The sequence below is a fragment of the Erinaceus europaeus genome, chromosome 2 (assembly GCF_950295315.1).
Source record: "Erinaceus europaeus chromosome 2, mEriEur2.1, whole genome shotgun sequence".
In the NCBI taxonomy this organism is placed as follows: Eukaryota; Metazoa; Chordata; class Mammalia; order Eulipotyphla; family Erinaceidae; genus Erinaceus; species Erinaceus europaeus.
The window spans coordinates 111098905-111120983 of NC_080163.1; the positions used below are offsets into that span (position 1 = coordinate 111098905).

Here is a 22079-nt window from a genome sequence, read left to right on the forward strand (position 1 = left end):
CTACCTGGCATAGGGCTAGAAGCAGGCCAACCAGGAGAAAGACTGCAAGAGCGGAATGGGATAAAACTGAACCAGAAAAGGAAACCAGGAAAAAAGAATAGTGTAGAAGGATGGATAAAAGAAAGAGAACAGTGGGAGCAGAAGAGAAGAGAGGCTGAGAAAACAGCAGGGCTGAACCTGGAAAGCTGAAGCACCCATTTTGCATTTCTTTTTAGTCTGTCTCACACAGGGTGTGAAGTTACCTGGGCAAACCCACATAGGCAGAGTTTCACCAGCATGCTGGGAGACACACTAGGGCAGGGCAGAAAGCTGGGTATACACAATGAAGTGTCACCTGGTGGTTTGAGCAAGGTTAAAAATATTAATGTAATAGTTATACTTTTGAGAATTTTCAAAAGGCAGGCTCAACCAAGAGACTGATTTCCAGATGAAATTAATTTCCTGACTTCAGCTTTATGAGCTTCTGAGGACCTTTGAGTATTATGTGGAAGGCTGGGACCACTCTACAGAATTTCAAGCACCACCAAGTGGAAGTTTCTGATGTGGTTCTATTCTATAAGGAACCATAAGAGGTCTCCTAGAGCAGAAAGCTCAACTGTCTTCAGATTTTGGAGTCTGGGGGAGAAGACAGGGCTGCCACTATTTAGTGGGACAGAGGGTATTAGAACAATTACCCCATCCCACCCAAAGCAAACCAAACCAAACTAAACCAAACCAATCCAAACCCAAACAACTGATTTGGGAATGAAATCATATAATACCTACTTGGCAAAAATGTAAGGTTGGCTACAGAACAAAAAGAACTATCTGAATCTAAATGATTGCCCCCTAATCCTTTAATTAGAGTAAGTCTGTCAGAAGGAAGCACAACTCTATTTTTGAAGGAAATAAAGAACAAACATAGATGATGCTCTGCATACATGTGCACACACATAATCCGACAGATTGGTATAAATGAGAATAAACAACTGTGGTGAGGTCAGAAAGAAATTTATTTGTTCATGAGAGCCATGATTTGGAGCACTAGAAAGTCCTTCTGGGAAGGCAATGTAAGAGGATGTTGGATTCAGTCACCCAACAACATGTCAGAGGAGTAACTCTCTAGGCCACGGGTGGTCCCCAAGGCAATTCCCAATAGCCTGCGGATCAGAAGAACCGGGCTCGAGAGAGAATTCACTTGGAACCTTTCTTCTTTTTCTTCTTTTTCTTCGTTGTTGTTTCCTGTAGTGGCACCTCCTCCACTGCCTGCACTTGCTCTTGGGTTTTTTTCTTTTCTCTCTTTTTCTTGGGCTGTGGGGGAAAGTCCTGGTCCTCAGACACACAGTCCTCTCTGTCCTCAGCAGCTTCAGCATTCTCATCTCCACAAGGGTCTTCAGGTTGCTGAAGGTCTTTCTTCTTCCTGGCCTGGGGCTGGGAGTAGTTCTCTGAATTTTTATCTTTGACTTCCTTTCTTTTCTTTGCTTTTTTCCTTTCCACATGGATGTCTGCTGCCAGTGGCTTGTTCTTTAGTGCTGCCATCCGATTGGCGAAGTATTCCTGGATGGTGAAGGCACTGGTTGTGACGATGGAGCTTTCTGTCTCATCTGGCGTGGCAGGGCTGGAGTCATCCTACAGTGTGGGAAGAGAGTTATAACCGGTTAGGCACCAGCTGGTACTGTCACATGTCACAGTCTCTTGGCTTCTACCTGGAACCTTATACTTAGGAGTATAAGTATATATACAGGAGCCCCGGCTGAGCCAACATCCCCAATGGAAGATGAATGTAACTGGTAGCAAGGTGACTGGCACTGAGACTGAATACCCACTGGGGTGAGGGGAACATCAGAAGCTGACTTCAGAAGTTTGCTGGCAAGTCATCTGCATGGAATTCTGAGTAAACAGCTCCTGAATAACAGTTACAATGAAGAACCTATTTTACAGAAAATGGCCACTTTCACACATACTATGAGCTGTGCTTGCAGGGGGTGGGAGAATGGTATATAACTAGTGAATAAGTTTCCAGAGTTTTCCATTTAAAAAACAATAAAAACAAAGGGAATAAAGGACACATAAGTGTATTATCTCCTTTATGAGACATACAAGTGTTCTTAATGTGACAACTGATGATCTCACTCACAGGCAGAAGCTGAAAAACAAGATCAGAAAACACAAGTAGAACCTGAACTGGAGTCGGTATATTGCACCAAAGTAAAAGTCTCTGGGGTGGGTGGGGGGAAGAGTACAGGTCCTGGAAAAGGATGACAGAGGACCTAGCGGGGGTTGTATTATTATGTGGTAAACTGAGAAATGTTATGCATGTACAAACTATTGTATTCACTGTCAAATGCAAAACATTAATTCCCCAATAAAGAAAAAAAAAAAAGAAATTTAAGTTATAGTTGTATATAGTATTTATACTTCCTATAAGGACAGGAGCCAAATGCTATCCTGCAGCCTAGCATGTGTAGAACACAGCTTTCTCCCCCTGCTCCCCACCATTCTTTCCAGGATAGAAATTGTCAGAGTTGGAAGCGAAAAAATTCCCAACAAGATGTGTTAGCATCACAGACAGGCTTTGGCTGGCTGGCAGCAAGGGAATGGAAATGCTTGTGGAAAAAGAAACATACCTTTCAAGGAAAGAGTCAGTGGATTATGCATTGAGTAAAGTCAAAGCTTAAAACACCTTCCCACAAAGGCTTTTACAATAATCAAGCCATTCACCAACAGTGCTAAGCCTGGGTCTTCATATTTACTGATTTCCATGTTGAGACAGAAAAGCCATTTTCTGAATAAAGGCATTTCCAAATTAGCATTCTATAAAGTATTATGAACCTGGTCAGCAAAACTTTGTTCATTTAGCTAACTTGATTACAAACCAAACATAGCAGTGGATCCCAATCGGAATTCCAGTAGAATCAATACTGTATCTGTTGGTTTGCTTCTAATTCTGCTTCTAAGACCCCTTCTGTTTTGATCATCACGTCAGGTTTGCTTGCATTGCTTAATGCTGTGGTCTATTTACATAATCACTGTTTTGTTTGAGACCCACACTGGTTTAATCCCCACTGGTTCGTGCTCTTTTTCCACTCTGCTCCCTCTTCCTACTCACATCCTATTTTCCACTGTTTAATCCCCACTTGTTTGTGCGCTTTTTCCTTCTCCCCACCCCCCATCCTATGTATTTCCTCTTCCGACCTGACATTTCCGCCTCATGAGATATAAAGGACAGGATTTTCTAATGAAGGGAGATTACATAGATTGCACTGCATTCTCGCTCATCAATAAAGATTGAACTGCGTTCCCAGCTCAGTCATGAGTCCCTGGTCGCCTCTCTCCCACCCACGAAGCTAGCCCAGCAGTATCTATGGACAATGGGCCCTGAGTGGTCACAGCTCTGCAGAGCACCTACACAAGGCACCTGTTTTACCAATAGCACAACTAATCAACATTTAAAAAAAAAATAGTTGTTTATTCCCTTTTGTTGCCCTTGTTTTATTGCTGTAGTTGTTACTGTTGTTGTTGTTGGATAGGACAGAGAGAAATGGAGAGAGGAGGGGAAGACAGAGGGGGAAAGAAAGATAGACACCTGCAGACCTGTTTCACCGCCTATGAAGCTACTCCCCTGCAGGTGGGGAGCCGGGGGGCTCGAACCAGGATTCTTACTCCAGTCCTTGCGCTTTGCGCCACCTGCACTTAGCCCGCTGTAGTATGGCCCAACTCCCACTAATCAACAATTTAACTTCACTCAGGAGTTGATGACACTGAATTATCTGATAAAGTCTTAAGATTTTCAAATGGTGCTTACTTTGGCACGTACACTAAAACTGGAGATTCCCAAATGTAAAATGAAGAACACAAGGAATATACAAGTTGAGCTTTGGGGAAAAGGTAAATATTATCCACTAGAATTCAACTCAATCATCACCATAAGGTAATTTTGAGAGAGTTTAAAAAACAGGTGCCTCATAGAAGAAAAAAGTCCTTTTGCCTTTTTATTCTTAAAACTTTGAAAGCAGCCACAACTCTGTGGAGCAGAATGTGAAACTGTCTTCAGGCCTTCTTGGTGTTGACCAGATCCATTATGATGGGCAAGATATACCATACTACCAACTCCCTGCAAACACAGCTCACAGTATCTGTGAAAGTGGCCATTTTATGTAAAATAGGTTCTTCTTTATAACTTCATAGCATTAAGAGGAATTTGTCTTATGTGGGTCAATTCTCCCACAGCGTATGAATCTTAGGAACCCAAACTCTAGTTCTGTGCTGCAGCTCCTGACTGGGCTCATCTACTGTTTACCTTTCAAATTCCTGCTTTTAACTGTTAAATTGCAGGAACTAATAGCTGCTATTTATCACACTTTTAATTTTAGGAAATATAAAACCACCTCTGAGTCACCTGTTGAATTCAGTGGGCCTTTTGGATTCCAGAAAATAGCTTGTGTTTATAATCAGCTCCTGCGGTGACAAGGATTGAAAGAATCACGGGCCACTGCACACCAGACCTAGCAGGGCATGCAGACAAGTAACAGGTGCCAGCACCCAAACCCCATTTATTGTGAGGAAGTAAAGACCAAACAATGGCTTCTGTGAGATCAGTTTAATGTCAGGGTAGGCAGCCACCCTCCCACATTGCAGAAAAGGATCTGTTTTAAAACACCAAGGCAGCAAAGGAGGAAGTCACTACAAATGTGAATTAATAATAAATACAAAACCCAGATCTGCCCCAGCAATTATGATCATTTCTCTGTTCTTGGCAATGAATATGAGCAAACCAAGTTTCTTTTCAAGAAAAGAAATAATTTATCTATCTAGTCTCTACTCAAAGTGAAGAAATATGAGAAAAGTACCAGTTACTTTTAGTATTTTCAAACAGAAACAATATGCATCTTCCCACCCTACCTTTCCACTGAACACATAGACAGGACCTCAGACAAGTCTACAGCACCAAATGTGACTTTCATACTTGGCAGACTTTGGAGATGTCGCAATTTGCTAGCAGCGTTCTATGAAACAGTAAAAAAAATTACAAACAACTCGAGCACTTCTAGCTTAAGACACCAAAGGAGATGGGGCCAGGCGGGAGGCACACCTGGTTAAGTGCACACATTAAAGTGTACAAGGTCCCAGGGTTCAAGTCCCTGGTCCCCACCTGCTGGGGGAAAGCTTTATGAGTGGTGAAGCAGGGCTGCAGGTGTCTCTCTCCCTCCCTATCTCTCCTCTTCCCTTCTCAATTTCTCCCTGTCTCTATTCATAAATAAATGAATAAATAAAATTTATTTATTCATTAATTTTTTATTATAAAAAGACACCAAAGGGAGTGTGATTAACAAATAATCTCACCAAATAATGTGATTTAAGCTCATGGGTTCAGCATTGCCCCTCAGCCTAATTCCCAAGTCTTGCTGTTAACAAGAAGATTAATCCATTAACCTCTTTGAATGTTAGTTTCAAATCAAATAAGGTTACTTTTGAGGTTCCTTGCAGGTCTAAAATTTACCTGCAAAGATCTTTGAAAAGATATTTAGAAGGCCATTCCTCATGACACAAGAGCACAGTTGTTACTGAAGTCTATTATCAGCTAGAGTTGAAACTGTGGTAGGTTTTTGAAATGAATCATATTGGCCTTTGAGTCTCCAAGGTCTAAGATTTACTTAAAATAAATAAATGGGAAAAAATGGCTGCCAGGAGCAGTGGATTTGTAGTGCTGGCACCAAGCCCCAGAAATAACTCTGTTGGGGGGGGGAAGAAAAAGAAAACACCTATAATTAAACTATTGTGTTCTAATAAATTGTTTCATGACTTAATCTAAAAAAAAAAGCCGCTGATAGGCTTTTCATTTCTTTCTGAGTTTAGGTATTAAAAATCATTGGGGGTGGGGGTGGGACTATAGTGCACCGTGTTAAGCACACATAGTACGAAGTCCAAGAACATACGCTAGGATCCTGGTTTGAGCTCCTGCAGGGGGGTTGCTTCACAAACAGTGAAGCAGGTTTGCAAGGTGTCTTCCTCCCTCCCTCTCCTCTCACAGTTTCTCTCTTTCTTATGCAAAAAAAAAAAAAAAAAAGTCACCAGAAGTGGTGGATTCGTAGTGCTGACACTGAGCCCTAGTGACTGGAAGAAAGAAAAAAAAAAGCATTTGGGAAGGGTAAAATTAGTTCACCTGGGTAATGGGCCTGCTATGCCATGTACACAAACCAGGTTCAAGCCAAGTTCCTATTGTAAGGAGAAAGCCTTGGTGCTATGATGCTTCTTCCCTCTCTCTGTATATCTAAAAAAAGTTGGTCTGGAGTGGCAAAGTCCCAATGAGGATACCACTCTTGCTCACACATACAAAAAGATGACCTGTTCCCCACTTGACAGAAGCTGAGCCCTTTACTGCCAGATGAGCCTCTAGTAACTATCTAGCTCTAATCACAGTAGATCCAACCCAAACTGAGCCTACTTGGGTGTACCACACAGCCGTCACTTTTCTGGATGCCTTCAAAGTGTCAATAACTCATTATCCTAAGTCATCTCATATGACTCTCCCAGAAACCTGGGGAGGGGCATTCTCTCTGTCTCACAGATGTCCCTAGGCTGTCAGGCTAAAGCCCTGTCTCCACCAGGACACACTGACCTCCTTCCGCATTACAGTCCTGTTCTCCTTTCTCTCTCTTTAGACTTTCTTACACTGAAATATAAATCAAATGATCATACCACCTAGAACTTAGCTCTTCATTCAACTTGGGGAGGCGGGGAGAAGTTGTCTGATGCAAAGCTTCAGAAAGAGGTTCAATCCTCTAAAAGAAAACAACTATCTTATCTTGTTTGCAATTCAAATACATGAAAGAAAAAAAAAAAGCCCAAGGCCAGGCTTAAGAGTTTCTATAATGTGTCAAATTAGTATGTAAATTCACTTGGCAAACTGTGCAGATTTTTAAGAAACAGGCAGTACAACCTAAGTTCAAGCTTCTACCTGGGGCAAGACTCCCTCCAGGACAGAAGTTGGACAACTTCAACCTGGATGCTTCTGATAGGGCCAGAGAGGCCTGGCGTGGCAGGTGGTTACGATCACCACTAATTTACCAGGTCTTAGGTTGCTCGTGAGCCAACAATAGGCTTAGGATGTTCAGGACTATATACCGTGTACAGGAAAATTCAAGCCTTAACCCTACCCCTGACATTTCTGAATTACCACAGAAAGTGCAAAGGAAACAAGTTTGCAAGGGAGAGATCCTGATCATAAAGATAACATCCTCCCCAGGTGCCTAAAATACATCAGAAACTATATATTGCTAGTTTTCAGGAGTCCCTGGAAATTAACTTTTTTTTTTTTTTTTTTGGTATCTTGCCAGAGGCTTTGAAACTCACAAAGCTGTTTGGTCAAGCTCTTCAGGGTTCAGTTCTCAGTGCCATTCAAATATGAACACTCAGACAGAGTAACAATAAAATGCCCCAATCAAGTAAAGAGGCATCTCTTTTTTCAGAAGCACCATGTTAATATCTTTGGGAACAGGGAAACAAAACAATTTGAATAGAGAATTTAGTAGGTACTTGGGGCATAGGCAGTGTCAATATAAAATTTTACACTCGTGACAAGCACTGCAACCCAGGAAGGGGCTATCACAGATAAAGTCTTGCAGTTTGCCACTCTTGCTCACAGATTCCTGTTGACAAATGACAGGATGACTGAAGCCTTCTGATTTCACACTAATACACAGGATCATGGTATAACCGTTAACTTTCAATGAAACTTTTCTCAAGAAAAGTAGTAGACTCCCAATGCTCACAGATGATGGATTCAGCAACTGGAGTCATCCATTCTAATGGCTATTGCTGGTGGTGAATGAAGTACAGCTCATTTTCACTGCAGCCTGTCTGTCCTCAGTTTGTGCTAAACTGGTCTGAGAAAATTAGGAAAGTTTGGCAAAGGATGGCTTGAAACAGCACTGAGTTCCCCAAGTCCTTCGGCAGGCTAGTTCTAAGACAAATGGAGTCTTGCTGTATTCCAGGGAGGAAAAAACTGCACCCAGATATTCTGGAGAAAGAAATGTAGGGATGAAGTGATTTTTAAGTTAAAGGGAGTACTGAGACAGAAGTAGTGTCAGAAAGTGGCTATGCTAACACCTTGCAATAGATGGGTGGGGGTGGGGGGCAGTCACTTACTGTCTTACAGTCTTCTTCCAGAACCTGAATCCTTACTCAGCCATTTGCAACAATTTCAACACACCTAACTCTCAGATTTATCCTCTATGAGTAATAGTCAATCACTTCTATTTTCTGTATTTTTGTATGTATGTCTGTAATTTACATCATAAGCATATTTCCAAGGAAATGTTACATTCCCGTAAGAATGAGACTATTTCTATTTCACTTGTATTCAGCTACACTTCTCTAAGCAAGAAAACTGTGATGTGCGCCCAACAAAAGTCCAAAAAGACACCAAAAAATCCATCTGGATGGAGACTGGGACATGCTCCCAACATGCCCACCAAGCATAAGGTATGGGTTCTTTTGCACACCAGATAGGGCTGACGGCCAAAGGGGTAGAAAGGGGTGTAGGGGTGTGTGTGTGTCTGTGAGTGAGTGTGTGTGTATTTAGGTAGGCATTATTACCAAATGAAGCCATTTCCTTTTAATCAAACACCACCTTGCTTCAAGGGGTCTAACCACTGCAAAACACATTGGTTAGTTATTTCTGCTAGTCCTGACCTGAGGCAGTTAGGCAGAGATCCACACGCTTCCCTTCCAGTCTAGTTTTTCATGTGCTCCCACAAATCACCTGGAAAATAAGATTAGGAAAGAGCACGGTGCTGTGCTGTATGGTAACTGTCCTATTTGCTCCATGGACTGTTCTTGTCCTCTAACGAACAAGCTAATGAGTAAGAGAAGGATAAACAGTGGTGGAAGATACTCCCAGAAGCCCCTGGTAGCATATTGTTGAAGTATAGCCTATGCCATTTCTTGAATTGAAAACATACTGGAAAAACCATTGATTCGGGGCCATTATCAAAATGGATTTGCCTCTCAAAACAAAGCCTAATAATAACCAATACGTGGAAAGCACTGACTATTATCAGTGGAAAGCAGAAAGCAGGATGGTGCTTTCATCAAAACTTTGCCTCTTTCTACGGCACCTACATGGCTTCTAGATCGGTGAGGATACCTAACGTTGGGCTGGCACAAAGCTATTTTTACACTTACAGAAAGCTTGCTCAGATGTGAGAGCTTGTCCCCACTCTTCCCACCCACAAGTGTCTATTGTTCCCATCTGGAGACCTGGAGTTTCAATTAATAAAATAACAACAAATAAACTAAAATCCACAGTTACAGTAATAACCAGTCTTAGTGAATGTATTTCGGAGACACAATTCCTTTTAGCATCAATAATCACCACTAGAGTTAAAAATAGAAAATTCACCCATTAAAGGCAAGTGTTAATTGAAGGAGGTGTTTAAAAAACAAAAGCTGCATTATAACCAAGATTATAACCAAGATTAATGCAACAATCCATTGGAAAACATCTAAAGAAATTATTTGTGTGTGTTGCACATGCAAACAGGTTCTAGAAACTGATGATATGTATAGAAGCCCACTCTGCTGGGGTTCTAGAAGGGTCTTTTCTAGAACAGATGCTAACTATGGCTATGCATACCTGCAAACAAAAAAAATGGTTTTTACACTTTAAATGACTGGTGAAAAAAAATCTAAAGATTATTTCACAATATATGAAAGTCATGTGAATTTCAGTTACTAATGTCCAAGTGTAAAGCTTTTAAGTTTCATCAGTAAAAGACCATTTTTCCCCCTCTAGCATATAAATAAACATAATAGGGATGGGATAGATAGCATAATGGTTATGCAAAGAGACTCTCATGCCTGAAGCTCTAAAGTCCCAGGTTCAATCTCCCACACCACCAGAAGCCAGAGCTGCTCTGGTAAAGAAGAAGAAAAAAGAAAGACCATAATAAATAAACATAATAGATGCTATGTAAATAGTTACTGAATGCATTTATTTAAAAATGTGATCTGCTTTTCTGGAAACATTAGATGCCTTTGAAATATATAAACACAGAATTAGAGGACTTTGGTTTGGGTGATGTTCTCCACCTTAGGCTCTTGCTACCTTATTGAATGATTAAAGTGAAAGGGAGGGAAGGTGAGAACTGCTGCCTGATTTCCATCAGCAAAGGAAAATGCTGGGTTCTTGAGTGATCTGACATTATCAAGAGCCTTCAACACCCTCTGAATGCTGTGATACCTGCCCAACAATTAGGCCTGAGAATTTTGCTTGGAATTTACAAGCTCATACAGAGAAACTATCCAACTCTGAGCAGGTGATGAAGCAGACAGAATATCTGACTTGTCACTGAACAAAAGCAGAGGATGCCCAATTCCTCTCACAAAGACCAACGCTAACAAAGTTGCTCATTTTAAAAAATATTTTTTAAATATTTATTTATTCCCTTTTGTTGCCCTTGTTGTTGTAGTTATTATTGTTATTGTTGGATAGGACAGAGAGAAACAGAGAGAGGAGGAAAAGACAGGGGGAGAGAAAGACAGACACCTGCAGACCTGCTTCACTGCTTGTGAAGCGACTCCCCTGCAGGGGGGGAGCCGGGGACTTGAACTGGGATCCTTGCACTTTGCACCACGTGCGTTTAACCTGCTGCGCTACTGCCTGACTCCCAAAGTTGCTCATTTTTATCCCCACCTGCCTAATGAGCTGCTCAAGTGACTACTCCTAAGAAAGTTTTAAAACATAAAACATGTTTTAAAAGGATGGTTTCAGTAACACAGAGCAGAGTCACTGACCGGAGTTAGATAGCCTTTGAGAGAAAAGAGAAGAAAGCAACAGGTTTCCTGCCTCCTAGAAAGGTCCTAAAGTTTGGAAAGTAGCAGTGACTCATGTGACAACATTTCACAACACACTGGCCACTCTAAGATAAACGAGGCTCCTCCAAAACCAGAAATGATCAATGTGACATAGGAAACAACCAAGCTCTTTGAGGTCTAAAAATAATCCAAATTGACTGCATTTTTCTAATTCTAGGCCAGCTGGTTCTCTCCCTGCTTTCCAGAGGCAGGACAAAAAGCCTGCGATAGTAATTGAAGGCCAGCAACTGAAACTCAAGCAAAGATTATAGAGGGGTCTGCTTCTCCCATTTTTAATCCCCAATAGACCTGAAAATTCCTTCAGATCATGCACTTATATTTAGGCTCCTTATTTTAATTTAGGTTCCTTACTATAGAAAGTGTAGCATATGGAGAGTATGTTTCAGAGTATTTTGAAACAACAAATGAATAGAATATGAGTAGTATCTGGAACAGTTAATGATTTCAGAGCAAGGTAAATTTTAGAAAAATAAAGTCATGTACAAAAAGTCTCCCTCTCAGTTCCTGTTCACTATGGAAGATCAATCTTTTCAAATTCTTTTAAATTCAGAAATTAAGTAGCAGGGGGCCAGGTGGTGGTGCACCTGGTTAAGTGCACTTGTTACCATGAGTAAGATCTGGGTTAAAGTCCCCGCTCTTTGCCTACAGGTGGGATGCTTCATAAACAGCAAAGCAAGTACTATAGGTGTCTGTCTCTTTCTGTCTCCCCTTCCTGTCTCTATCTAATAAATGAATAAACAAAATAAATAAAAATAAGAAATAAGGTAGCAAATAAAGATCAACTAGCAATAAAAAATTTGGCTGGGCAAACCATTCTATGTTTAAAAGATATTTAAGTCAATAAGATTAAATACATTTCTTTGGTAGCGCAGTGGGTTAAGCGCACGTGGCGCAAAGTGCAAGGATCGGTGTGAGGATCCTGGTTCAAGCCCCCGGCTACCCACCTGCAGAGGAGTCGCTTCACAGGTGGTGAAGCAGGTCTGCAGGTGTCTGTCTTTCTCTTCCCCTTTCTGTCTTCCCCTCCTCTCTCCATTTCTCTCTGTCGTGTCCAACAATGACTACAACAATAAAAAAAAACAAAAAAACAAGGGCAACAAAAGGGAATAAATAAATATTAAAAAATTAAAAGATAAATAAATACATTTCTTAATTCATTAAGGCATGTAATAAAGGCAGATAATACAAAAATAAAATTAAGGTAGATTTCATTTAAGTGTTTTTAATCACAACAAAAAAATACATTACAGAATTTAATTGTAGACTAGGAAGAAACTAAACAAGAAAACCAATTACCAGACAAACACCCATAGGGTGTCAACCTAGTTGAGCGCATATTACAATGCTCAAGGACTCAGGTTCAAACTCCTTGTCCCCACCTAAAAAGTGAAATCAACTTTTAAAGTGGTGAAGCAGTGCTATAGGAGACTGAATGTCTCACTCCTCTTCCTCTCTCAATTTCACTATCTCCATTCAATAAATAAATAAATATGAAAGTGTATATATATATATATATATTTTTTTTTAAAAAAAAACCCATTTAACAAGATCCTACCAATTAAATTGAGGTTAGAATTTCAAGAAGCTCATAAAATATACACTAGTGTGAGGAAACTTGCAGAGGCATGGCCATGGATAGCAGCTGCCAACACTGATCATATTGCTTTTTATGAAGCCATCTTAAAAGAGACTGTTGTTAAGTATTGTAAATTAGACACAATATTCATAAGCACAAAACAAAATATAGCAGAGGCAAATAGGAACCATATACACAGTGGGCAAGATCACTTAGGAAGCATCAACATAAAGTGACAAGCAGAGGCAAACAGGAAGAGTCAACAAGAATATAAAAATTCAAAACAAAAAACAGAATGGCTATAAAAAAAACTTATTTATTAATAACTACCCTAAATGTGAATAGTTTAAATTCATGAGCCAAAAGACTCAGCATGACTGAAGGGACTACAAAAGCAAAATCCATGTAGTAGATGTCTTCAGGAAACACACATCTGAAAGAAACTCTGACAGGGTGGAACAAGGTATTCCAAGCCAATAATGCTGAACAAAGGATAGGAGTAGCTATTCTGATGTCAGATAAGACACTTTCAGGCAAAGAAGGTGATAAGAAACAGAGATGGGCACAGAAATCGTTCAGAGGATCAATCCAGCAGGAAGATCTATCTATCTATCTATCTATCTATCTATCTATCTATCTATCTATCCTCTCAATATGTGCGTGCCCAGACATATAAAACAAGGACTTACTGAACACAACAATACGAGGAGACCTTAACACACCACTCACAGATCATCAAGAAAAAGAAAAAGTGAACAAGGAAATAGAGGTCTTAAATGAAGCCATAGATGACATGAACTTAAATAACTATAATCAGAACCTTTCATTCCCAAAGAATATATATTCTTTTCAGGTGCACCAGGACATTCTCAAGGACTGAACATGTGTTGGGACACAAAGACAGCCTTAATAAATATGTCAATAGTGAAATCATAAAAAGTATCTTTTTGACAATGAGACTGTGAGGTTAGACATCAACAAACAGAAAAAAAGAAGTATACCCAAATCATACACTTCTGAATAACATCTGGGTCACTGAAAAAAATCAAAAGAGAACTTAAAAATTACCTAGAAAACGGTGAACAGAACAACTACTAGACTGGTGGAATGTGACAAAAGCTGTCCTAAGAGGGAAGTTTATAGCAGTACAGGCCCATATTAATAAACAGCGAAAATCTCAAGAAAGCTATCTAACATCACAACTGGACTCACTAAAAAAGGAGCAACAAAGAGTCATCAGGAGGAAGGAAATAGTTAAAATCACAGCAGAAATTAAAAATAGAAACCTGAGGGGGCTGGGCGGTAGCGCAGAGGGTTAAGCACACATGGCACAAAGCGCAAGAACCAGTGAAAGGATCCCGGTTAGAGCCCTCAGCTCCCCACCTGCAGGGGGGTTACTTCGCAAGCAGTAAAGCAGGTCTGCAGGTGCCTTTTTTCTCTCCCCTCTGTCTCCCCCTCCTCTCTCAATTTCTCTCTGTCCTATCCAGCAACAACAACAGATATAACAACAATAACAACCATAATAAGGGCAACAACAAGGGCAAAAAATGGGAAAAATAGCCTCCAGGAGCAGTGGATTCCTAGTGCTAGGACCGAGTCCCAGCGATAACCTGGAGGTAAAAAAAAAAAAAAAAAAAAAAAGAAACCTGGGGGGGTTGGGCGGTAGCACAGTGGGTTAAGCGTATGTGGCGCCAAATGCAAGGACCAGCATAAGAATCCTGGTTCGAGTCCCAGCTCCCCACTTGCAGGGGAGTTGCTTCACAGGTGGTGAAGCAGGTCTCCCTCTCTGTCTTCCCCCACTCTCTCTTATCCAAAAATGAACGGCATCAACAATAACAATAATAACCACAAGGGCAACAAAAGGGGGAAAAATGGCTTCCAGGAGCAGTGGAGTCATGGTGCAGGCACTGAGCTCCAGCAATAATCCTGGAGGAAAAAAAAAAAAAGAAAGAAAGAAAGAAAGAAAGAAAGAAAGAAAGAAAGAAAGAAAGAAACCTCAAATTCAATAAAAGAATGAAACCAAGAACTGGTTCTTTGAAAGGATAAATAAACTGCTGGCTAGACTCACAAAAAGAAAAAAGGAATGTACAATGATAAAAACAATCAGGAAATAGATGAAATTACAACAGAAGATGATGAGATACTGAGAATCATGTGAATATTATAAGCACCTCTATGCAAGTAAACAACCTAGATGAGATACAACAAGTAAACAAGTAAACAACCTAGTAACAACAACCTAGATACAACAAGTAAACAACCTAGATGAGAACAACCTAGATGAGATAGCTACATTCCTAGAATCATACTACCTGCCAAGTTTAACCCAGGAGGAAGTAGATAGCTTGAACAGTCCAGTCACTGGTATAGAAATTGATTATCAGTAGTTAAAAATCTTCCCAAGAATAAAGGCTCAGGTCAAGACAGCTTTACTAGCAAATTCTATGAGACTTTCAAAGAAAACCTAACACCTGAATCTCCTCAAGCTCTTCCAGGAAATTGAAGAGGACAATCACTCCCAAGCATGTTCTACAAGGCTAACATCACTCTGATCCCCAAAGCAGCAGAAGAGTCTAACAGAAAAGAAAACTACAGACCAATATCCTTGATGCAAAGATCTTCAACAAAATCTTGGCAAATCTAACCTAACAACATATCAAGAGAATAATTCACCTAGATCAAGTGGGATTTACCCCTGGGAAACAAGGATAGTTCAACATCTTTGATAAGTCAATCAATAAAATCCTCCACATAAACAAAAAGAAAGATACAAATCACATGGTCATGTCAGTTGATGCTGATATAACATTTGACCAAGATCCATTTATGATAAAGACACTCCAGAAATTGAGAATAGAAGGACAAATTATTCAATATAATAGTAAAAAAAAAAAAAACATTTACAACAGACCCATAGCTAACAACATTCTCAAAGAGGAAGCTGAAAAGCTGAGAGCTTTCCCCCTAAACTCAGGAAGCAGACAGAGCTGTTCACTATCTCCACTATTATTCAACATAGTCCTCAAGGTTCCTCACTACTGCAATTATACAAGAAAGAGGTATCAAAGGTAGAAAGATTGGAAAGGGAGAAACAAGCTATCATTATTTGCTGATGACATGATAATATTCTTAAAGAATCCCAAAGACTTCACTGAAAAAACTACTGGAGATCATTAATAAATTCAGTTAAGTAGTTGGATACAAAAATCAATACACATAAGTCTGTGGCATTTCTGTATACAAAAGAGTCAGAGGAAATAGAAATAAAAGACCCAATCTCATTTGTAACCAAACTCCCCAAAATAAAATAACTTGGAGTACATAATAAAATGGTATCAATAATACATATCACTGCTGTTAAGCACACATATATTAAACATACTCTTTAATTTTACACTAGTTATAATAATACATTTATGAATTGAAAACTAAAAGTTCAAGTGAGAAAGAACATCACTGCCTTTCTACTTGATCAGAATTCAAAATGGTCTCTTAACGCAAGATCTGCCTGTAGTTTTTAACAAGGAGTGTTTTAGCACCTGCCTGGACAAACCACATTCAATGCCATTATCAGAGTGCCTCTTAAATGATCAGGAGTAAAGGCGCAATCCTTTCCTTCTCTTTTTAAAATTTCCAATTCATTGTGGATTTTTTGTAAAATGTAAAAAGAAATGAGACATACTTCTTAGGAAAACGGAATTGAAAAAGATAAAAATTATGAGCTCTAACAGATACATATCAATACCAAACTACATGAATGGTTCTAAGTGTTTACTCTCTATTTCTGTCCCTGTTCCTCTGTCCTTATGGTCTATAAGCCAAACTGGGTGGCACAACTATAAAATAATAGCTTTCATAAGAAGTAGAGAAGCTCTTAATGGAGTGTAATGACCTGGGTATGTTTCAAATAGCAGATCCATGTCCAGCAGAATATATGATCCTGGGCAAGTCACTGGCCTTTCTGGGCCTCAAAGCTGAATCTAAAAAAAAAAAGGGGGGGGGGAGTGGGGTACTTTCTCTAGTGAACCTTAGTGTAAGTGCTGTGAACCTTTCTTCAAATGAAATAAGGGAGTCAATATGTAACACATCAGGGGAACTGAAGAGATTGAGGGAATCTAAGTCACTACACTTTACCTCTTTCAGGGATCCATTCCATCTCTGTAGAACTCCCAGGTCACTCAGGAATATACTTAGAACAAGAGAGAGCTATTTTAACTGTGTCCTCACCACAGCCCCCGGATTCCACATGAGGAGCAAAAAGCCTTCTCACCCAGACAGACACTGGCCATGCTCTGGCACAGAGATTCCTCTTTATCCTATTTTCATTAGCTCACAAAATGGAAATCTTGGAGAGAGTGTTGTTTCTGCTTTCCTGACAGGACACAGACAGAAGAAAAAACCAGCCAATATTTCACCCTTCTCCAACACCAGGCCATCTGTGAGGCAATTTCTTATTATCATAAAAACTCGTAGAATGACTTGCATGATGTGTCAACAAACACGAAGTCAAATCTAATCCTTCCAGGCCAAACCTATGTCCTGGCAAAAGTAGAACCCAACAAAAACAGCCCAGTGACTTAAAACTCCTGGACTGCTGGGGTCACCTCCCCCACCCCACCCCACTTCTTTGTCTTCCTTTGTTTAAATGAGTGTCTTACTATGAAGTTATGTTTGTTGATCTGAAAGACAATATACACTTTAAGTGGTACTAAAACAACTTTCAACAAAAAAAGCAATGGTCCACTTTCTCCATTCTGGCTCTTACAGAAAATAGAGGCAGTCCCTGAACCTTGTTTGAAGTCTCTGCTGCCTGCCAGGAGAGATGGTAGGTTTATATCTCTTGTACGAGGACAGGAAGAGGATGCACTGTCGGCACCGTGTGCTACAGAGAGATAAGAGCAGAGATTTCTGTCCTCAGTGCCTTATCAGCTTTTCCTGCTACTTCCCAGAGCAGACGGCACCATGACTGGCAAGGAACTTGACTAGTTTAAAGGGGGATGGGGGGGGAAGTGAGTGGCTGGGGATTGGAGGGAATGAAGCAGAAAGTGTGAGGAATGAGGAAAAGGGATGAGGTTTTGAGAATCTCTTAAAATGGTCTGGCCCAAATAAAACTGCTTTTGAAGCAAAACAAACACATATGCTTTGCATCTTTGCTCAAACTGAGGTAACAAGGAGAGAAGTTTTTATAAGAACTTCCTTTTTGGTTTGGAATGCACCACCACTTTCCTTGCTTTGAGCCCTGCCCCTAACTGCGCTACTGGCTCCTGGGCACGTAGCACAGATTCTGCTGTGGCTGCTCTGAATGTAGAGGGTTCACCTTCTGTGGGCACAGGCGCCTCTGCGTTCTCTAAGGCCAGCATACTCCCAATACCACTGCCAGATTGCAAAGGAAAAGCAAGCTATGGGGCAATCAATCCTCCAAATACAAGACACTGTCACTGATGATCTGTTTTGCTCTGCAACCAATCACACTAGTGAATAAAAGAAAAGATTATACACTTTAGAAGTCCCAGTCTTTTGGGAGATGGGGTAGTGAACAAAGAAAATCACTGAAGAATCTAGACCAAGAGGAAAATTTTAAATTGGTTATGGGTTCCATTATCCTAATGACCTCATATCGAAATGAAAACACATTTTGTGGTTTGTCTTTAAACACTTTCTAATCACGGAAATGTTCAACAACACAATTTGGGGTGGGAGAGACAGCACAATGTTATACAAAACTTTCATGCCTGGGGCTTCAAAGTCCCAGGTTAATCCCCCATAACCAGAGCTGAGCAGTGCTCTGGTAAACAAACAAAACCCCACAATTATATTACTGTCACATAAAAAGTAAGATTTTTTTTTCCCTTTTGTTGCCCTTGTTTATCGTCGTCATTATTGCTGTCATTGTTGTTGGATAGGACAGAGAGAAATTGAGAGAGGACAGGAAGACAGAAAGGACAAGAGAAAGATAGACACCTGCAGACCTGCTTCACCGCCTGTGAAGTGAATCCCCTGCAAGTGGGGAGCCGGGGGCTCAAACTGGGATCCTTCTGCCAGTCCTTAACCTGCTACGCCACCACCTGGCTCCCCAAAAATAAGATTTCTTAATACTAACACCTACTCTAAACTTACATTGTCTTATAATTTGTTTTTATTATAACAAATTTAATCAACTTCCAACTAATATTCCTATACAGTGACTAGCTGATCTGTCTCTTGTAGACTACAGATTCTCATTCTCCCTCTCTTTGGTTTTTGCAATTCATTGTTGATGAAACCAAGCCATTTTTCCTCAAGTGTTCATTCAGAATTTGAATTTTGCTAGCTGGATCCCTGTGGATGTCTTGTAAAATTAAATCTAGAGGCAATCTCACTTTCCAATAGGATGATTTTGTGGTTGAGTATGTTTGGAAAAATGGATTTACACTTGATTTTAGTAACATCATCATGAGAAAGATCTGGCAACTGTTAAGTTTCAGAAACTCTCATATTTATTTGACTCTGGATCCTCTTCAATAAAACGTCAACCACCCACTGACATTCCTTAGAACTGGCTTTCTGTTGAACTTCTTTTGAGATAAGCTATTCAAAGAGATGTTGCCACTGTCTGGAAAAAAATGAATTTTGTTCTTTTGATTGAATCTTGTAGCTAAATCTTTGATTTACTTGGGTGTGCTTCAGGAGTTATTTTCTAACAGACCATACTTAAATGGCAGGCAGTTGGTACAGAAGTGAAAAGAGGATTAGGGATGCATTCCTTTGTGAATGACTACCTTGTACATGATTCTTCCCTAGCTGTCACGTAAATAATAATTGAAATGGGAATATCTATCCCCAGGCTTAATCACCCTACCATCTTGTAATGGAAGGCAGCAGAGAAGATATTCTAAACCATGCCAAGTTTTAAAGACCGTTTATAATCTATTCATGTTTTTTTTTTTTTGGGGGGGGGTTGTTTCTGTACAAGAAGAGCTGCACAGTCTGACCAGTAGGGTGACTGAAGTGAAGAATCCCATAACTGGTATTTACTTAAAAGTTTACGCAGTAGCCCAGTGAGTGGACCACTGGACTCTCTGGCATGAGATCCTAAATTAGATCTCTTGCATTGCATGTATCAAAGTAGTGCTCTTTTTCTCCCCTCCCAACCTCTCATAAATAAATAAATCTTTTTTAAAAAGTGTGCAAAGTTCAAGTTGTAGAATATAATTATAATTTAAGAGACTGAAAGTGAGAAACACAATATAAATCCATGGACATATAACAAAGTTAAATTTTAACAAAGTAATTCAGGGGCCATGTGAAAGGATCCAGGCTTCTACTTGCAAGGGAGGATACCTCACAACTGGTGAAACAGTTCTGCAGGTCTTTCTTTCTCCCTCTCTAGTCCCCCCTTCCCTTTAAATTTCTATCTGTCCTATCAAATTAAGAAAAGAGTAATAATAAAGAGAAAATGGCTGATGGGAGTGGTGGATTTATCATGCTGGCATGCCCCAAGTAATAGCCCTGATGGCAAAAATAAATAAATTAATAAATAAATAAATTCTAAAAATAAAGTGAAGCGAAGCGCAAGGACCAGCGTAAGGATCCCGGCCCGAGCCCCCGGCTTCCCACCTGCAGGGGAGTCGCTTCATAGGCGGTGAAGCAGGTCTGCAGGTATCACTCTTTCTCTCCCCCTCTCCTCTCCATTTCTCTCTGTCCTATCTAACAAGGACAACAATAACTACAACAACAAGGGCAAAAAAGAGAAATAAATAAATATAAAAAAATAAAGTAAAGCAAATGAACTTAATTCATCAAGTAACTGATCAAAAATCTACACAGGAATTCCAAAAGACTTTAGAGCACTGTGATTTGCGTATACACAATACCCAAAATATCTGGCCAAAACATCAACAAAACTCTGGATCATCTTTTTCTAAGATAACCAAATTACTGGCATTATTCGGTGACTACTGTGAATATAATGAGAAGAAAAATGACAGGTGTGGTGTTTTAGTGTTTATTTCAGGAAACGATAGATCCCTTGAATTCTTATCATGGATTAAAAAAAAAAAAGATAAGGCTAAATATTTGTGGTATTAATTTAAATTAGCAATATGAATATAAACAGATTTGTCACTTAAAAAAAGAAGAAAACACCTAGACAAGACACAGGGGTTGAGTAGAGTACTGGCTCATTTGGTTCATGTTTTCAGTCCCCGCCTATATATGGAAACTTCCATGAGTAGTAGGGCAGTGCTACAGGTGTCTCTCCTCCTCTATTTCTCTGTCTCTCTTCTCACCTTCTATCCAAAAAAAAAAAAGGCTGCCAGGAATAGTAGAGCCAGTAGGCACTGAGCTCCAGTGAAAACCTTAATGTGGAATAGGTAATAGTTCTATGTAATAAGATCTAAGACAAAGACCAACCTGAACGCAACTAGCAACCTCAGTGCTGAAGATCACATACCAGCAAAATGGAAACGGGAGAAATAGATGATATCAAGCCTAGGGAACAAAGATACAAAAGACACACCTGGACAATATACCAGATGGGAAGGAATAATCAACTACTGAGGGTCATGTTTTATACACAGCATAATGATGGAAAATTTCATTATCAACAAGGATAATAACTGCAATACACTGACACACACAAATATATTCCAATCCACAAGTAATAAGAAAATGGAAACTCACTGGTGACTTTTAGAGAAAGCTACAGGAACTCTTCCATTTGAAAACTGGTAAGTAAAGGAAGCACTACTTATTTACTATATCAGGGTAATCATATAATAGATATATATTTATTCTAAAAGTAAAAGAGGAAAAGAGATATGGGAGAGAGAAATTACATGTTGAAAGAAACTTAAGAGGCTGATCAACCACTTATGTCTGCCTTTTAAATTCCAATTCAAAAAAATTGAAAAAAAACAAAATTTAGGATATTTATGAACACTGAACTGCAATTTTTATAGATTTCAGAGCATAATACAATAAAACTGCTGCTCCTTTAAGATACTACATGATTGTCACTGCCAGCTGAATTCAACACCACACCACCCATGTCCCATACCTCTGGCATAGCCCTCAGGGCCTTTGTTCCAGTTGGCTGTACACATCTGACTTTCCAACTACTGACAGACTACGAATGGGACTGTGTCTTATTCACTTGTCATGCAACAATGCTAATGAATTAGGACAACAAATCTCTTAAATAGAAAAAGGAATCAGAATAGCCTGGTCCAGGGAACTGGATAGAAGAAAATAATTAACATAATATTCCTTAGAAAAATGATGAGACGAATGAGAGATCGTTTTAAGGAGTCCCTGGCCTTGTCACTGTGCTGGTCAGAACTAACCCTGAAGTGTTAAAGCTTAGATGACTGTAGGCAGGTTCTACTTCTGGCTCCCTTATTTATTTATTTATTTATATTTATTTATTCCCTTTTGTTGCCCTTGTTGTTTTACTGTTGTAGTTATTATTGTTGTTGTCATCGTTGTTGGATAGGACAGAGAGAAATGGAGAGGAGGGGAAGACAGAGAGGAGGAGAGAAAGATAGACACCTGCAGACCTGCTTTACCACCTGTGAAGCAATTCCCCTGCAGGTGGGAAGCTGGGGTTCGAACCGGGATCCTTATGCCGGTCCTTGTGCTTTGCGCCACCTGTGCTTAACCCGCTGCGCTA

The 22079-nt window shown here is 39.9% G+C and overlaps 1 protein-coding gene across 1 annotated transcript in view; it reads right to left on the reverse strand.

Annotated features, from left to right (window-relative positions):
- Positions 1 to 974: 974 nt before the first annotated feature.
- Positions 975 to 22079, reverse strand: part of PINX1 (PIN2 (TERF1) interacting telomerase inhibitor 1) — an 83097-nt gene continuing 61992 nt past the window's right edge. The window contains exon 7 of the mRNA XM_060184924.1: positions 975 to 1608. Within this exon, the coding sequence (XP_060040907.1) occupies positions 1174 to 1608 (435 nt within the window). The 3' untranslated portion in view covers positions 975 to 1173. The remainder of the gene's footprint in view (positions 1609 to 22079) is intronic.